We start from the raw sequence: 20,298 nt of genomic DNA, 5'->3' as shown, positions 1-20,298 counted from the left end.
AATTGTGAATAAAAATTGATACCTCGCACTACGAGTCTTGCTGGTTCCGAAGCTAAAGCATCCTGTGCAGTGAAATCACTAGCCGTGACCTGGCATTGCCATAAACCATCATCAAATTCCAAAGTTGCTGATCTCACCAACAGTGAGCAATCGCCAACGTCTGGCGAGCCAACCCATTCGTATTTCTTCAAGTGCATTCCAATTGGCTGTAACAATTATAAATAAGAAAAATTGAATTTCAATTTTTTTTCTATTAAAAAAAAAGTATTTTTATATAATATAAAAAATATTTTTCTATGATTGTTTATATTCTTCGCTTTTTTTTCTCTATCGATTCTATCAGTTTCGTCTGACTATACTTTGATTCGTACTACTTGCAGTTCAATTACAATTAAAAATATATTCTCTTGTTTTATTTAAAAATAATTTTACCTCGAGTAGTTTGTGTCAAAGTATAGTCAGACGAAATCCATAATTAAAAACGAAAATGTGTTAAAAATTAATTTAACATTAAATTAATTTTGTCTGACTGTACTTTGACTTGTACTACTTAAAGCTTGACTTGTATTAGAGTTTAATAATAATTGTTTAAATAATAATAAAATTGTGATAAAATAAATTTTATCATTCAACGCAATTGTCGATGTCGTTTGACTATATACTTTGACCCATACTACTTGGAGTTTAACTATTATTATTATTATTATTTAAAGCTAATAGTTTTTATTTTCATTTTAGTATTATTTTATATTTTTATAAAAATTATTTATATTTTCCGTTTTCTTTTCCAATATATAGCCGCGTTTATTATGTAAAAACGAAGAAATTGAAGAATTTTAATTTCCTCTCTTCTCGTTTCAAGAGGAAGATATATGCTTACTCAAACGGAGAATAAGATTAGCTTACATACAAACAGCTAAGATGGTGGAAATCTGATCTAGTATGTATGCAAACACCTCAATGTCTATGCGCAATTCCTGACAGTGATATTAACACCAGATCTCATATTTCATGCATCTATTTCGTAATCTAATAATCCTCCTCTGAGGAATTTAGATTCACCTTTATATATAATATACTATACTATATACATATATACATAATTTCTAGTAATAAATTTAAAATTTTCCCCACATAAAAACTGATTGCAAAAATTTCTATTCATTTTAAATATTTATCAGCTATATATATATTGGTACATTTTTTGTAAGAATGTAGAAAATTTTATTTTTCCATCAAGACGTAAAATTTCTAATAAAAATGAAAATTTGTGTATAAGTATATTTTTTTTTTGATGTGATGGTAAAATTTCATATTTCTCATCTTTTTGTGGCGAAAATAAAATAATAATAAAATACTATGTGAAAGTCGTTGTGGAAAAATAAATTTAAATTGCAGTTTTTAAAAAAGTAAGTAAAGTATAAGAAAAGTCTTTATTGCTTCATGCAAATGAAATGTATATATATATATATATATATATTGTGAATGAAACTTTCAATTATATTGATTTCAATGGTGTAATAAAAAGTTGAAGAAAATTCCCATAAAAGTTTTCAAAACAAAGAAGAACGATTACAATATTTTAAGAGTGTTATATATAGTCATTGTATGTTAATATATAAAGTTTTCAATGTTTCCACCTCTATAGTTTCTAATTATAAAATGTGTATAACTTTCTCTAACGCAGTGTTTCATGTAACGAAGATAAATTTGAAAACAGGTTTGCAAGAAGAAAATTCATAAATAACATTGTTTTTGTCGCAAGTTATTCCTGCTTTTCTTTTAAAAAAATATTTATTCAAAAAAAAGGTGAAATTATTTTTACGCAACTTTACTTGTAATTCAATGAAAAAATTTTTAATTTAATGGAAATTATTTAAAACAAATGAAATTAAATCGAAAAAACTTTGAAAAAGAAATTTTAGGTTTTTTTGTTAGAGCAATATATTATTTGAAATAAAAAACTTTTTCTGTGATTGTTTAACTCTTCGACATATTTTTTTTAAAGTAGTTGATGATTTCTAAAATTTTTGCTAATATTAGTTTTGAACTTTTAAAGTAAACGGTTTTAATTAAAATTTGTCTGATTGTACTTTGACTCGTACTACTTAAAATTGTATTAAAAAACAATTTTTTTACATTAATAATTGCCGACTTCGTCTGACTATACTTTGACTTTTACTACTTGGAGGTTAATTAAATGGTTATTAAAAAAAATAATATTCTGCTTTTTAAATAAGAACAATTCTATTCTAAGTAGAACGAGTCAAAGTATAGTCAAACGAAACGCAGAAATTACGTATGTAAAGTATTCTTTGATAATAATTCAACTTTAAATCGATTAGGTTTGACTGTACTTTGATTGGTACTACTTCAAGACTAATTATACATAAAATTCTATTAATTTAATTAAAAATAATTCTAATCTAAGTAGAAGGAGTCAAAGTATAATCAGACGAAATACCTAAATTAAAAACAAACTATTTTTTAATAATAATTCAACTTTAAGTTGATTTTGTGTAACTGTACGTTGACTCCTACTACTTAAAGTTAAAGTAAAAAGTTAAAGTTAAAGTTGGATTTAAAAAAAACAATTTTAAATTTTAATTAGTCAATTATGTCAGACAATATCTTGATTTGCACCACTTAAAGTTTATTTATAATTAAAAACATTATATTCTATTGTTTTCTGGAAAAAAATTCTACTTTAAGTAGTATATGTCAAAGTATAGTCAGGCAGAATCCACAATTAAAAACAAAAGAGTTTTTTAATAATAATTTAACTTGAAATTATTTTTCTCGGACTGTATCTTGACTTGTACTACTTAAAGTTTAGTTTTAAAAAATTAATTTTACTATTTTAATTGTCGATTTTGTCTGACATTATCTTGATTCATACCACTTGAACTTTAATTAAGAACATAATATTCTGATCATTTAAATAAAAATAATTCTACTTTAAGTAGAAGGAGTCAACGTATATAATCAGACGAAATCCCTAAATTAAAAACAAACTATTTGTTAATAATAATTTAAATTCAAGTTGATTTTGTATGATTGTACTTTGACTTTTACTACTTAAAGTTGGATTTAAAAAAACATTTTTTTAATTACCGATTTGTCCGACTATACTTTGACTTTTATTACTTGCAATTTAATTATAATTAAAGACACTATATTTTATTGTTTTATTTAGAAAAATACAACTTTTAGTAGTATGAGTTGAAGTATAGTCAGACGAAATCCACAACTAAAAAAGTAAAATATTTTTTAATAATAATTCAACTTTAAAAGTGTATTTCGTCTGACTATAAACTGCTTGACTCGTACTACTTATTCGAGTTGAATTATTAAAATAGTTGTTAAATTACAATTATTAATATAAATATTTTATCGTATAACTATTTCCTAAAAATTATAATTCATAACCTCTTTTCCCTTAGACAAAAAAGTGTCTTAAACTTTAGTGAACAAAAAGCAGAATTGATAATTTCCCCTTTTCAAAAAATAAGTCGAGAATAAGAAAGTTAGAGAGAAAGAGAGAAATAGGGGCAAAGTGCGGGCATATTGTCAAAGAATGCACGACTCTGTACGAATTTAACGTATATTTAGAGAGACAAAAAGGACAGGTCGCTTTTGTTGAAAGAGGAAAAGCGAGAGACGGGTCGATCCCAGCTATACCCAGTGAATGTAAAAGCCACGTTATTCATTTAAAGGATTAAAATCCAAGTACGCTTTTCGCGGAAAAAGTATACGCCGGCTCACTTACTTGAAGTGAAGAAAGAGAGACTTATTTTTCCTTTTCTCTCTCTCTCTCTCTCTTTATTCTTCCTTGGGTGAAACATCAGGATTATGGTCTCTCTCTCTCTCTTTGCGCACAGCCTCCCACTCTCCACCTACTTCTCTGTTCTCCAGAGAGGCCGCGACCAGCAATCAGCGTAATGCACCCGTAGACACACCCCCTCTAACCTCAACCTTCCCCTCCCATCCTTTCGTCGCCGTCAGTTGTAGGATATATATATACTATATATATACAAGAGAAAGCGAGCGAATGGGATAGGGTAAAACCCTTGGGCCAAAGGCCCTGATAACACTAGTTCACTGGTAGAGGCAGCGGCAATCTCTTCGAAAGCATCGACGAAATAGATCCTCAACGAACCAACATCGATCCTTATATATATACTTTTCTCTGCGTACCATTCTCGCCATTCTCACACAACTACTTACTTCAGATAAAAGGAGCAAACTGTCCCTTTTAACCATAAAAGAGGGAGGAAATAAAAGCTCAATGCTTCTTGTTAACTTATAACCCTTTCTATCTCTCTCTCTCTCTTTCTTCTTTCCCCACTATCAACAACAAGAAAATGAGCAACTCTCAACTTAGATACTTTTTTTAAAACTTCCTCAAATTGTCTACATTGAGAAAAATTGATCATTTATTTTTGTTCATAGAAATTTTGCATTAATTAAGACGAATTGATCTTTAAATTAAATCTTTTATAATAATTTAATTTTTTACTCTATTAAGTCTGACTGTATTTTGATTTGTACTACTTGAAATTGAATTATAATAAAAAGACGTCAAGGTATAATCAGACGAAATCCCTAAATGAAAAACAAACTGTATGTTAATAGTAATTTAAATTCAAGTTGATTTTGTATGATTGTACTTTCACTTGTACTACTTAAAGAATTGGTATTCAAAAAACAGTATTTTTTATTTTTAAATGATGATTTTGTCAGACTATACATTTACTTGTACTACTTGCAGTTTAATTATAATTAAAAACATTATATTTTATTAAGAATAATGGATTTATTCTATCACTCAGTCGTATTAAATAGTAAGAATTTGATGTAATCGATCACACTGAGTCAAGGAAGTTAAAAATTAAAAAACTCTCTTTTTACGTTTCGACAGCGCTGCCGTCCTCATCAGAAACTACAATTTATTAAAAAAGTTAAAAATTATTACAAAATTTTGTACATTATTAATTAATTTAAATCTATAGTAATAGAAAATTACCAGAAAAAAGAATATATTTACGCGTTCACATTATTGAAATAACGTCCTACACGCTATAAGCGAAATGTGACACTGAGCAAACAAAATATTAAGAAGTAGACATATACAAGAAAAGAATCGACGATGAAGGGTCAACGACATTTCAGTAAACAGAGAAATTAGGTAATAAGAGAAATGTCAGAGCATCAAAATATGACAAGATTACGAGTATTTATTTTCATTGAGAAAGTGTGTATAATAATTATTAAGATTTTGTATGTCATCCCTTTTATTAATCGGGTTAATTTGTAAATTAATATAAATCATTTCTGATATTAAACGTTTTTTGTAATTATCCTCTCTGTCAAGAATTGCAAAATTAACAAAATCAAATCTGTGTTTTAAAGAATCACAATGATGTGCAACTATATTTTAGATTAGATATATATTTTAGATTTTGTTAATTTTGCAATTCTTGACAGAGAGGATAATTACAAAAAACGTTTAATATCAGAAATGATTTATATTAATTTACAAATTAACCCGATTAATAAAAGGGATGACATACAAAATCTTAATAATTATTATACACACTTTCTCAATGAAAATAAATACTCGTAATCTTGTCATATTTTGATGCTCTGACATTTCTCTTATTACCTAATTTCTCTGTTTACTGAAATGTCGTTGACCCTTCATCGTCGATTCTTTTCTTGTATATGTCTACTTCTTAATATTTTGTTTGCTCAGTGTCACATTTCGCTTATAGCGTGTAGGACGTTATTTCAATAATGTGAACGCGTAAATATATTCTTTTTTCTGGTAATTTTCTATTACTATAGATTTAAATTAATTAATAATGTACAAAATTTTGTAATAATTTTTAACTTTTTTAATAAATTGTAGTTTCTGATGAGGACGGCAGCGCTGTCGAAACGTAAAAAGAGAGTTTTTTAATTTTTAACTTCCTTGACTCAGTGTGATCGATTACATCAAATTCTTACTATTATATTTTATTACTTTTTTAAAGAAATACATATTTAAGTAGTATGTGTCAAAGTATAGTCAGACGAAATTCAGAATGAATATCGTATTTTATTTTATTCTTATAATAATAATTTAAAAAAAACAGAAATTTTAATTTTGAATTTACGATTTCGTCCGACTATATATTGACTTGTACTACTTGCAGTTTAATTATAATTAAAAAACTTATATTCCATTTTTTTATTGAGAAAAACATAATTTAAAGTAGTAGGTGTCGAAGTATAGTCAGACGAAATCCCTAAATGAAAAGCGCAAAGTATTTATTAATAATAATAATTCAACTTCATGTTGGTTTTGTATGTCTGTACTTTGACTTGTACTACTAAAAGTATGGATGTAAAAAAAATTTTATATTTTAATTTGTTGATTTTTTGTCCGACACTATCTTGATTCGCATCACTTAAAGTTTAAGTAAAATTAAAAACATTATATTCTATTGATTTATTTGAAAAAAATTCTATTTTAAGTGGTATGTGTCTAAGTATAGTCAGACGTAATCCACAGTTAATAACGCAACGTTTTTGTTAATAATATTTTAACTATTATCTATTAAGTAATTCATTTACTGTAGGCAATTAATAAAACTTTACATAACCTAATAAATATTTAAAAATTCATGGAAATTTAAATAATCTTAAAAATACAAGCGATAACAATTTTTTATGTTTTTAATTCTTGTGTGTTTATTTAACACTTGTATCCAAATAAAAAAGAAAGTACAAACAAGAGTTATTGTTTCTAATGATGTTTTAAGACAAAAATTATAAAAAATATTTATATTTTTTACATCAGATGTTTTAAATGAAATTTCCATTATTCAAATAATAGTGTCAACTGCTGTATGATTTCAAAAGCAATTGTATAAACTTCTCTCAGAGTTTGCATTCAATTAATTAAATTTACACACTAGTTAAATAATCAATAAAATACTATTAAACACTAATAAAAAAAAAGAAAATTCCATTTTTAAAAAAAATTATCTTTCCTCCATTCTTTCTGTGCAATATTCAATAAATACATCCTTCTTTATAAATATAACTGAATAAAAATTACCGTCAGACAATATATATTTCAATGAGAAGAACAAAAGGATCGAAAACTCAACTTGTCGATTGATTGATGCGAAGGAAAAGAAAAGAAAAATGAAAATGAAAATGAAAATGAAAAAAAAATTGAAACGTAATCCACTAAGGAATTTCTTTACTGGGGAATAATTGCCTTTGGATATCGTATATAGTTGCGTAACCAATAGAGGGAGAGAGAGAGAGAGAGATTTCTCAATATACTGCGATATTCTTCACTCAGTGTAGCCAGAGGCCATATATACGAAAGCATTTCAATGAAATTCGATACGAATGCATTGATGCATTGTATCTGACGTTCTGAACGGAATGTTAATACGCTTACGGTCTGACACGTGCCCAGAGATTCAGATAGGATTTTGCTTCACGTACTTTTCAAGCGCATATGATGGAAACTCGTTAACGGTACGTTTATAAATGAGTGATGGTCGTGAAGCTCTTTTTTTCACCAATCGTATAGTATATACATATATAGTTACAAACGTGACCTAATCTTGTCCGTTACTATATGCACTAGTATCTGTTATTTTTTTTACTTTTTACAATTTTTTCCTCATTTTTTTGCAACCATTCAAATGGAAAAAATTACTAAAGCAAAATATATATACTATACCCTTTGCCATCGATTCAGTTTATATATATATATGCACCATCCATCAAAATCATGAATAACTAGCCTTTCATTTGTTTATTTTCTTTTCACTGGTTTGTCACCTTTTTATCTTGTTTCACGAATTTTCAGAGTGTAATACACTCTCTTTTTTTACATTGACAAACGAAATTAAAAAAAAAACTCTATTCGTACTAAATTCTCTCATAGAACATTTTGTTTTCCTATATAGAGAAAATCGATATTTAACCGGAAATTAATAATTCACTGATAGATAAAAAAAAATGTATCGAGAAGTAAATAAAAAAAATTTCTACTTTTTTTGCACTTCTATTTAATAAATCAATGTTGATGATGAAGAAAGGAAAGGAAAAATTGGATTTAAAAATTTTTGGTAGTAAAAATACGAGCATTATCGGACTAAATTTGACCTCTACTACTGATGATAAAATTCGTACAATTTTGACTGAGTTTTTCAATTTACTACTTGGGGTAATAGTGAGTTTGAATATATTAGGAATAATAACTGTTATCTGACAGTTATTGATATTTTCTACTTAAGATCGGAATAAAAACTGAAAGTCTGACTTTACGTTTGTTTTGTCTGACTGTGCTTTGACTCCTACTACTTAAAGTTGGATTAAAAAATATTATTACTATTATTTTAAGTATAGTACGAGTCAAATTACAGTCAGACGAAATCCACAATTAAAGAAGTAAAATAGTTTTTAATAATAATTCTACTTCATAAAAGACGAAACTAATTTTCTCTTACAGAAACCCGTGTAGAAATTGCCCTACTAGGGCCATAGTAAGGAATGAAACGCCGCGCCCGATCAGGGCCAGATCGGGGCGACAAGAAAATGTGGATTTCCTGATCAGGGCCACATCGGGCGCGGCGTTTCATTCCCTAATAGGTCGGCCCTATCCGGCCCTGATCAGGGCCCCAGCGAAATTTCTACACGGGAAGAGGTGTCTTAATTAAAAAAAAGAGGATTGACAATTCCCCCTTATGAAAAAATAAATAAATAAAATTAAAAATTATTTTAGTTGACTATACAAATTGCCAATGGAAATAGAATAAATCATTACTTATTGTTTGACTCTAGCAGTGTTTTACTACTGCGTGGAGAAAATTACGAAAATTCGTTACTAGATGTCTTACTGAAATTGTCTTTTACTACTAGGCAATCAATTATCTGAATTATATCGTTCTTTACTATTGAAATAAAATTAAAAGGAATCGAATTTGTCTGACTAAAATGTATTTTACTACTGGCGAGAATGAACCGACACGTACTAATAAATTTTGTCAGACTAATGCCGATTAAATTGCAACTGAATCATTTGTCTGGCTAAAACGCTATTACACTACTTGGATCGAAATTCGAGAACATTAGTAATAGACGCCTGACTAAATTTAAATCTCTTCTACTGTCACTACAAATCTAATCACTATGAATTATAATAGTGTTTAAGTTTTTCTACTGAAAGTAGAATTATCCGTCTAAAATCAAATTTTTAATAATCTTTTTACATGTCAATAAATGATAATTTTGAAAAAGTTAATGTCTGTCTATAACAGGATTATACTACTGAAATGGAAACCAAGAGAATTTAATATTCGAATGTCTGACTAAAACCTATTTTTACTACTGTTAATAAAACTTATAGAAATTAAGTATTTTGTCTGATTAAAACCTACATTTTCTACTTTTAATGAAACTAATCAAAATTCAGTAGTTTTGTGTGATTAAAATTGACTTTAACTACTTTAAATGAAAATAATCGATATTAAGTAACTTGTCTGACTAAAACCGATTTTTACTACTGCTAATGAAAATAATCTAAATTAAGTAGTTTGTCTGACCAAAACTTATTTTTACTACTGTTATTTAAAATAATTTAAATTAAGTAGTTTGTCTGACTAAATACGTCTTTTTCTACTGTTAATCAAAATCATCTAAATTAAGTAGTTTGTATGATCAAAATTGACTTTTACTACTTTTAATGAAAATAATCGATATTAAGTAACTTGTCTGACTAAAACCGATTTTTACTACTGTGAATGAAACTTATCAAAATTAAGTAGTTTGTCTGACTAAAATCGACTTTCACTACTGTTAATTAAAATAATCTAAATTAAGTAGTTTGTCTGACCAAAACCTATTTTTACTACTGTTATTTAAAATAATTTAAATTAAGTAGTTTGTCTGACTAAATACGTTTTTTTCTACTGTTAATCAAAATCATCTAAATTAAGTAGTTTGTATGATCAAAATTGACTTTTACTACTTTTAATGAAAATAATCGATATTAAGTAACTTGTCTGACAAAAACCGATTTTTACTACTGCTAATGAAACTACACACTAAAAAAAAAGTTTTACTTTCAGCCTCTTTTTGAGGCTGAATTTATGATGTAAACGGAGTCAGCCCCGTTAAACAAGGACAGACTTATGTGAAATACATGGGCTGAATTTAAGGTGTAAACGGAGTCAGACTTTTTTTTCCTGTGTAGTCGAAATTAAGTAGTTTGTCTGATTAAATACATATTTTACTACTGTTATGAAATTTATCAAAATTAAGTAGTTTGTCTGACTAAAACATATTGTTACTACTGTTAATTAAAATAATTTAAATTAAGTAGTTTGTCTGAATAAATAAGTCTTTTACTACTGATAATGAAATTTATCGAAATTGAGTAGTTTGTCTGACTAAAACCTACTTTTACTACTGATAATAAAACTAATTGAAAATTTGTTTGAAAAATTTGTTAGGGTCGCTGATTATGATTCTTTGACCGGATTACAAAAATTCAAAATGGCATATCCAATATGGTGGACGAATTTAAAAAAAAAATGCTTAGATTTCTCTGAAAAATATATTTTAATCACTTTTGGATTTCAACTTTTGAAATATGGCTGCAGATTCGTAATCAGCGACACTAAAAATTCATATAGATACCAAACTTTCATTAAAATTAAATTTTTTTTTATAAATTCGTCGTCCATTTTGAATCAGAAATTTTCAACGTTTGAAATCTGGCTACAGATTCTTAATAAAAAATCCCGAAGATCTCTGAGTAACAAGTTTTAAGCGAAATATTGAACAATTAAAAACAATTCTTAACAACATTTTGTGATCTTTCTTTAAAAAAAATTCTTTATTTACTAAAGATTAACTTGTTTAAAACGATCGTTACTATTTTTCTTGTTAACGATATGAATAAAAATAAAAATTATTTTTTATTAACTCTAATAATAATTCTTTAGCTGACTAAATTATTTGTTTCTATAGAAATTCGCATTATTCGTTCAAAACAGATTTTTACTACTATTTTTACTCGTATATAAAAATATTCAATAAATTTAAATTAAATTTCATTCTTTCATCCATTTCATATTTATTTTCAATTAACTTATTTTATTCACTTCTTTAATATAAAATTTCAAAGAAGAAAATCTCTTTCATTGTAAGGAAAAAAAAATCTGTTTTCTTCTTCTTCTTCTTTCTCTCCTTTCTTCTTATTAACAGAGAACAATACACTGGTGATAATGAAATAAACAAAGTATAAATTACAATTTGAACTCTCCCTCGTTTATATACGTTGATAAGAGTCTATTATAGAAATTTAATGAGAAACTGAAACTAGTCAATTGTTGAGAGTGTAAAAATAAACAAACAAAAAAAGTGATTGTGTAAGTAAGAGGAACAAGATCTATTTAAAGTTGTGCAACATTACGAAAGCATCCAATTTCCTATCTTCTTCATCCCCGAACACAATGTTTCTTAGGTACAATATAAGAGCGCGTTGAGAAGCAGAAAGTTTCAGATTTCAGCGCCTCTGTGTGCTGCTCCTACTATATATACTATAGTAGTTCATGCGATGCTGTACGCCCGTGGCTTTATGGAGGTGAGTGAGCGAGGGCGAAAATGAATTTTCAGCAACGACATTGAATTACAAGAGCTGCGAAATAATGAAAGTTGAGAAAACGGTTATGAACCTCTTGGACCATGTGGAGAGTAGGAGAGAGAAAAAAAAAGGGAGAAAAGGAAAAGGAAAAAGGAAAGGAAAAAGGAAAGAGGCTTTTGAAGGGTCCGAAAGTACCTTCGCGGCTACTAGAACTACTGGTATTACTAGGATTACTACTATATTACCACACTTCAACAATTACTACTGCCCCTACTATGGCTATACTGCAACTTCCACTTCCACTTTTATGAGATTCGGAAGGTACGATGTATCCATCTGGAATATGCTTGAGATTCGAACTTCTTGTGAATGTTTTATTCACATGTGATACGAGATTCATAGTTACGTGATGCGAAATTTAAAGCTTTTTCAACTTTGTGGCCAGCCACTGCACCGAATAAGACGTCGAGAACGTGCTCCTCGATACGTATTTTCAAAACTTTTAGTACCCACTATGACTTCACTATTTGAAATTCAAATTCTATTTTATCTCAATGTAAATAGAAACATTTATAGAAAAATTTATATTCTTCATAAATTACATGTGGAAAAAAAATCCCATGAATAATTGCTTTTCTCGGGATTATATTCGAATTATATTTCTTTATTGCATCAAGATAATCATAATTTTTTTTTATATCATATTCTTATATTCGCTTTTATTATTATATTGTATATTCTAATTATTTTTATTATTTATTATTACCTAATTATATTTATTACATATATTATATTACATTATTATACGTATAATAATAAAATAATTAATTTTCCTAATTATGAAATAGTTAAAAATAAATAATTTTAGAGTACATACACTGTAAAAAATTTAGGGAGTTAACGGACTCGGGAGTTGGGAGTGAAATTTTTCGAGTTAAAAATCAACTCCAAAAGAGAGTTAATTTCTAACTCCCTTCATTCAACACCCGCGCGAGTTATTTTTTCCATGGGGAGTTAGCATTTGGGTGTTAAATTTTAACTCTCTTTATTTAACTCCCCTGGCATTAACTCTCCAATGGGTGCGACTTTTATAGAATCCCCTGGGGAGTTAAAATTTAACTCTCTTTTTTTACAGTGTACACGGAGAGAATAATATATTAAATTTTGTAAAAATATTTTATAATTTGGGAAAAAGGGCAACAAACCGAAATTTTGGTATAGAAAATACTAAACTGTGTAAAAAATGATATGAAATATTAAAATCTATTAAAATTATTAATATTTAAAATTAAATTATTATTACTAAAATGGTTATATTAAAATTTAATTAAAATTCTTAATATTTGATATAATTACAATAAATTTCATAGAATTTTTCTAAAGTTTAGTATCTTTTATATCAAAATTTCACTTTTTAGCATTTTTTCCCCAAATTGTAAAATACTTTTACAAAATTGAAAATATATTTTCTCTCCGTGTAATAATTCAATGATTAATTCGAACAGTTTGTATAGTAATATGTATTTTACTAATTAAATCTGTATTAATAATCATTGTATTCCGGTAATCTGTTAGCAATTAGTTCACTGTGATAATTCATATTTTACAATATTTTGAATTAAAAAATTACCATGTATTGAAAATCATTGAATTCTAACGAAGTATTTATCAAAAATTGAATAAAAAATAATTTAATTCTCGCAAAGAATTTTATTATTTATGAAAATAATTAAATTGCTTTTTGAAAATAATAGCCTTAACTTTTTTTTTAATCATTTTTTATTCAAGATTTTAAAAGTAATTATGAATTTTATGAAGAATGTCTTTTAAGTTTTTTTGAATAATTGTAATAAAATAATTTTATTTCTACTATTAAAATTATTGACAGAAAATTAAATTTTTCTAAGCATATTTATCAGTTTTGGTTAATAATTAAATTCTTTTAAAGAATATTTTCAAATTTCTTGAAAATAATGAAGCTCTTTTATTAAGTAATTTTAATTTTAAATACAAATTTCGAAAAAAATTGAAATTTACCTACAAAAAAGATAATTGGATTCTTTTCAAGAATTTTATTCAAATATTATGAAAATAATTGAAATTTATAAAGAATTTTATTATTTATGCAGATAATTGAATTCTTTCAAAGAATTTTATAAAAAAATTTTGAATGTTTATTAAGAAAAATTTTGATTAAGAATATAATTGAATTTTTGCCAAGAATTTTCTTAAAATTTTTGAAAATAATTAAATTCGTACGAAGATTTTTATTATTTATGCAGATAATTAGATTCTTTTCAAGAATAATATTAAAATTTTTGAAAATAATTGAAGTTTTACAAGAATTTTATTATTTATGGAGATAATTGAATTCTATCCAAGAATTTTATTAAATATTAAATATTAAATTAAAAATTATTATTTATGCAGATAATTAGATTCTTTTCAAGAATGATATTAAAATTTTTGAAAATAATTGAAATTTACAAGTATTTTATTATTTATGGAGATAATTGAATTCTTGCCAATAATTTTATTAAATATTAAATTTACAAAGAAGTTTATTATTTATGAAGATAATTGCATTCTTGTCAATAATTTTATTATTTATGCAGATAATTGGATTCTTTTCAAGAATATTATTAAAATTTTTAATAATAATAAACTGGAATAATTAATTATGTACTTAATAATTACATTTTTAAAATTTTTAATTTGAAATTATTCAAAAATTCATATTTATATTTTAAAATTTCAACATAAAAAAAAATGGAATACTAATTTAGGTTTTGTTAAAATAACTGAAATTTTTGTTAAATAATTCAATTAGAGAAATTTGTTTTTTAATTTTTTGACTACTTTATTTAGTTATTTTTTCTGACTTTAAGGGTAATTTACAATTGAGAATCTAAAATATGTTATTTTGTCCGACTAGAAACTTGTTTTTCTACTAGAAATAAAATTACAAGCCTTTAAATCTTGTCCAATTTAACCAGTGACATGACGTTTACTACTTTTATACGGGGTTCACTTGGTCTTTGATTACGAATCTGAAATTATATTTTTAATATTCAAAATAGCTGATCCAATATAGCGAACAAAATTTAACAGTCAAAAGGATTTTTGATGTTGAAAATCTGATGCAAATCAGTGATCCAAAGTATCAAGCAAATTTGGTCAATTTTTTGACGTAAGTTCCCTTTTAACTTTCAAGGTTTTATAATTATTATGTAACAAGCGAAATAAAAAATAAAATTAATATAAAAATAAAATTTCATTTCCATTGGCTGAATTTCTATTTTTTTTTTTTTTTATTGAAAACGTTGAATTGAACATAATTATTATATATACGCAACGAAATAACTGTAAAAAAAAGAACATTATTTAAGGGGGTTATTAAAAGAGCCGTCATAAATATTCACTTTGCTTAAAGGAAATATGACAAGAAAATCTAATATAGACTAAAGAAGTAGAGATTCCGCAGAAGTTATATGAAAAGACCCCACTGAGGAACATAAATCTTTTGGTTTACGCGTATGCCTCCCTCCCTGCCTCTTTATATATACATATAGTGATTTCATTTCTACCTCGCGAAATTTCACTCCTGTTATACATAAACACATACAGTGTGTGAAAGTGTGTGTGTGTATGTAATTTACATATACATTTATATTTTCAACTTCGAATTTATATAGTGCGACTAGTTTATCAATTTGTGTTACAATAAAGGTAATAATCTTGTTCTAAATGCAAAGCCAACACAAATTTCTCATCTCAATTTCAACATATATATATGTACAAATTGCGTTCACACGTGAATTACACATTTCATATTCAATTGTTAATTTAAATTTATGTTCCGTTAATTATTTCTCCATTCTTGTTTTCTTGTTGTCTCTGTAATTTATATTCTTTTTAATTTAAATGCAGCGTTTATTTTTTTTTATTTTTGACTTTTATACATGCATTTTCTCTTGCTTTCTATTCTCGGCTTTTTGTGATTTTCATTTTTTTCTGTATGGTTTTTAATGAATTTATTTCATTTTAAATATTTCTCTCTAAATATTTTACAATAATATAATTAGAAATAAATTCTAAATATTTTTTTCAAGAACCTTCTTTAAATTTCAAGAAATTCTTTAATTTTCTTCTTTAATTTTCTTTAATGTTGGAAAAATTCAATTGAAAAAATTAATTAATTAAAAAAATTCAATAAGTATATAAATATGAGAGATGAAAATAAATGTTTCAGATAAGTTGATTTGATTTCTAAAGGGACAGGAGAAAAACGATTTTTCATTAGATTTGAAGGACATGAAATATATGAAAATTATAGTTAAAAGACACAATCTTGTTTATATAGTGACAACACTTGAAGCATATTTAGCCAGTGGTGGTTTGCATCTCCTGGAAGGGGTCCACACACTACTGACGTTGAGTGGGTAAATGATAAATTTTCGAAAGCAACAAGGAGATACTTAGCCAGTGCTTGTCTGGGCACTTGAGCGCTTTGTCCTTTTTCTATTCGCCAAGCCGCACTTGCGATGCTTTTGTGTATCATCTGGCATGTTTGTGTGTGTGTGTGTGTGTACTGATACACCACTGTACAATGCATGTATGTACACACATTTATATTCTATCTTACGTTCATGATCTTCGCCCACAGGGTGTCACTTTGTACGAGCCACTTCATAGAGTAAATAGAAAATTAATTAGAGGGAATCCTTTCTCCAAATTAAAACATTAGCAAAATATTTTACAAAATTTGCTCTATTTAAAAAAAATAAATAAATAAATAAATAGAATTTGAAATATAATAATTCTCGTCTGACTATAACTATTTTACAAAATTTTTTTATTTAACATATGGAAAATAGAAAATAGTCTGACCAAAAATATATTATACTACTGAAGATTAGGAATTTAGAACCAATTGCCTGATTTATGTCGACTGTTACTACTGTCAGTGGAATTGAATGAAATTAATTGATATTTTTCTTGTCTGACTTAAATTGTGATTTACTACTTAAGGTACCTCTGAAAGAATTCGAAACGCGTTAAAGTGTGGTCTGAGGATAATTGATATTTACTACTGACACACTGGGAAAATAACTATATTTCTTTTCTGCTTTGTATGACTAAAAGCAAAGCTATACTACTGCGACGAGAATTATTAACATATTTCGTCTGATTAAAATATATTTATACTACTGTGACGAGAATAAGGAGAATTTAATACACGTCTGACTGAAAGTATCTTCTACTACTTGTGTCAGGTAGAAGAAATTCGTACGCAGCGATTGCAAAACTACGGATGACTAAAATTATTTCATACTACTGAAATTAAAAGAACAGAAAAACGAGATGAGATGTCTGACTAACACCGACCTTTTCTACCGTTGTTACTGAACTTGAAAAATTGAACTGTCTGACCTTGTACTACTGAAAATGCAAGTGCAATATTTGCTCTGAATTGTCTGGCTTATACCGACTTTTACTACTTTTTTTACATAATTAATTAATTTTCTAACAATTTGTCTGACGGAAAACGTGTTTGACTACTGAAAATGAAAATATAAGAGTATTTAGTGTTCAACATTTGACGAAAATCGATTTATACTACTGATAATTCATAAAAAAAGGATTGAAAAATGTTTTGTCTGACCACACAGGATTATTACTACTACTTTTACTACTTTCATGAAATAATGTATTTTTTAAAGGGTTTTGTCGGCAGCAAAACGTATTTTACTACTGAACTTGAAAGTAAGAGAATATAATACTCTTTGTCTGATTAAAAATTTAAAACTGACCTACACTACTGATACTGTGAATCAACAATTAAAAATCATTTGTCTAACAAAAAATTACCTTTACTACTATTTTTGAGGAATCAACTGAATTTCTAAGTGCTTGTCTGACTTAAAACGAATTTTACTACTGTACCTGTGTTCGCTGTTAAAGAAGATACGCCTGACTGACACTGACCTATACTACTGATACTATACAAAAACCAGAATTATGCTTTTCAGATTAATCTGAAAAATGTATATTGTTTGACAAAAATCGATCTGTACTACTTTCTTCAAAATATTGGTTGAAATTATAATTTCCCTAGAATTCCCTAAAATACTTTTCATAGAATTTCTTAAATTTATTTCTACATGGGAAAGGGAATTAATTAATTTTTCCTAATTTGTCTGACATAAAACGTATTTAAATACTCTGGGATTCAAAGTAAAAAAAAACTAATGTTTAAGTCTGACTGAAATTAATCTGTACTACTGGCAATAAAAAAGCGGTGATTGGAAAAGTTTCGTCTGACCACACTTGGTTTATACTACTTTTACCATGAATTGATTAAATTTCTCAGGTTATTGCCTGCTTGTTAACTGACCTATACTACTGGTATTGCAAAAAAAAACAATTTTGACGAAATTGCTTTACAAAACTCGATCTGTAATACTTTTTTAAAAATATTATGCTTGAATTTTCAATCGTTTTATTTACCTGAAAAAGTATTTTGCTATGAGACAAAAGTGTTGAACTTTTAAATGAGCGAAAAAAACATTTGCAAAGAGAAAGTTTATATTAAAAAATATTACAACCCATACACAATTACAAAATTTGTCTGACAAACATCGATCCTTACTACTTTTTTTTTGGAGTATATTGAAAAATGTTTTTTAAAAAAAATTGTAGTATCACTTACAACAAATTTTCTCAAAAATTTTTTTGAATTTCTTGAAATTTCCCAAGAGTATATAGAAATATTCTTGAGAAATTTCAATGTAAAAGGGAATTAATTAAATTTTTTACGACTTGTCTGACTGATAACGTATTTAACTACTGTGCGATTGAATGTAGGAAAATTTAATTGTCAAAGGCTGACTGAAATTAATCTGTACTACTGTCAATAAAAAAGCGGCTATTGAAAAAGTTTCGTCTGACCACACTTGGTTTATACTACTTTTACGATGAATTGATTAAATTTCTAAGGTTATTGTCTGCCTGACCTATACTACTGGTACTGCAATAAAAAAAACAGTTGAGACACTTTTGTCTGACGAAAATCGACCTTGTCTACTTTTAAAAAAAATATTATTTGAATTTCAAAACGATTTAAAAACCTGTTTTACTACTAAAACTAAAAGAGCATTTAATCCTAAGTGTCTAACTATAACTGACCTATACTACTCGTTATCATTAAAAAAGTATAAAGTGGTACATTTTTCCAAATAATTATTATTTTATAATAATGAAGTATTATTATTGATGATTATAAAGTTATTAATATTAACACTAACAATTTTGAAATAATAATAAATTTTTAACATTTTAACAAAGAAAGGAATAAAAAATTTTTTTTTTGTTTTTTAAATTTGCTTTTTATTAAATGTTTTCTTCAAATTTAAATTTTAAACTCTTTACAAATATTTTTTAGCTTTTCAAAAGAGTAATAATAAAAGAGAGTAATAATTTAAAAAGAGTAATAAATAAAAAAAAAGAATCTGTTTCAAAGAGAAGTATTTCACTGATGAAAATATATTATACAATAACAAAGTTTAAACTTTCATTGGGGGCATTGTTATTGGTATATTGTCGTTTACAAAATATAATTTGCACTCAAATTTCTTTGACTGCTTCTCTCTCTCTCTCTCTTGCTCTCTCTGAACAATATCGCACTTTTGCTCTGAATCAGTGAAAAATGAAACTATCGACGCCAAATTACCCGTTCCATAGGAAAATTGATTTTAAATTCTATTTCCAACATGAAGCACAAATTCTATTTCGTTTATATAAACCTTTTGTAGTACAGTGTGGTAGTGACGTGTGTTATTTCTCTTTTCTTTATCGACATATACACGTATAAATGACCCGTAAAACAAAGACAAATATTCACTAATTATTATATTTTTTTTTGTTCTAAATTCAATTTTTACCTCGAGTTGTTTCACTTTTTTTAAAATTAAATTTATAGAAAAATCAATTACTGTTTCTGTCTACGATCTTTTATCATTAATATAAATAAAAGAACTTTTTAGCAATTGCAATTCAAATATTTTAAAAAAAGGAAATAAACAGAAAATATTATATCTTTTTTCTAAAAAATATTTTTTCTTTTGTTTTTCGTGTATTTTACAGAGAAAATGGAAAATTAAAAACAGAAATGATTTTCTCTTTGAAATATTTTTTTTTGCAATAAAAGAAAAATAAATAATCAAGACTGAAAATTGAATGGGGAAAGAGTTATAAAAATAAAGGAGAATTTAATTTTCATATAGATTTTTATTTTATTAAATAAATAAAATAAAAACAGAATTAAAAATAATAAATGTGTAAATAAATCAAAAGAGAAAGCGAAAGAAGAGGAAAATGAGAAAAAATGGAAGTAGTACTACAAATAGTAGAATCTCTCATACTGTTTAATTTTTCAAATTTCTACTTTTTCAGAAGGAAGATTTCCTTTTCGTTTATTTATTTATTTATTTAAGAAACATAACGGGACATGCCCTTTCGTACAAAAGTACTCCTAAATCTAATATAACAATGAATTTTTAACTTAAATCTAGGTTGAAACTTTTTATATGCAAATTATATAATCTCAGTTTCTATTAAACATTATGTTACGCAATGCC

General features: G+C 26.4%; 1 protein-coding gene and 1 long non-coding RNA gene across 6 annotated transcripts in view; both read right to left on the bottom strand.

The window, feature by feature from the left end:
• The window catches only part of LOC122511094 (hemicentin-1), a 231,147-nt gene that overhangs the window by 33,992 nt on the left and 176,857 nt on the right, over window positions 1-20,298 (bottom strand). For all 5 annotated transcript variants that reach the window (XM_043626149.1, XM_043626148.1, XM_043626150.1 and 2 more), the window contains one exon: window positions 23-206. In XM_043626149.1, the coding sequence (XP_043482084.1) occupies window positions 23-197 (175 nt within the window). In that variant the 5' untranslated portion in view covers window positions 198-206. The remainder of the gene's footprint in view (window positions 1-22; window positions 207-20,298) is intronic.
• On the bottom strand, window positions 4,825-5,423 carry LOC122511109. Its single transcript, XR_006302488.1, has 2 exons — window positions 5,027-5,423; window positions 4,825-4,942 (listed from the first exon to the last, which is right to left on the bottom strand). It is a non-coding gene; the product is annotated as an uncharacterized LOC122511109 (long non-coding RNA).

The sequence above is a fragment of the Leptopilina heterotoma genome, unplaced genomic scaffold (genome assembly GCF_015476425.1).
Source record: "Leptopilina heterotoma isolate Lh14 unplaced genomic scaffold, ASM1547642v1 Lhet_80, whole genome shotgun sequence".
Classification (NCBI taxonomy): Eukaryota; Metazoa; Arthropoda; class Insecta; order Hymenoptera; family Figitidae; genus Leptopilina; species Leptopilina heterotoma.
This window is presented reverse-complemented; position numbering and strand designations above follow the sequence as displayed.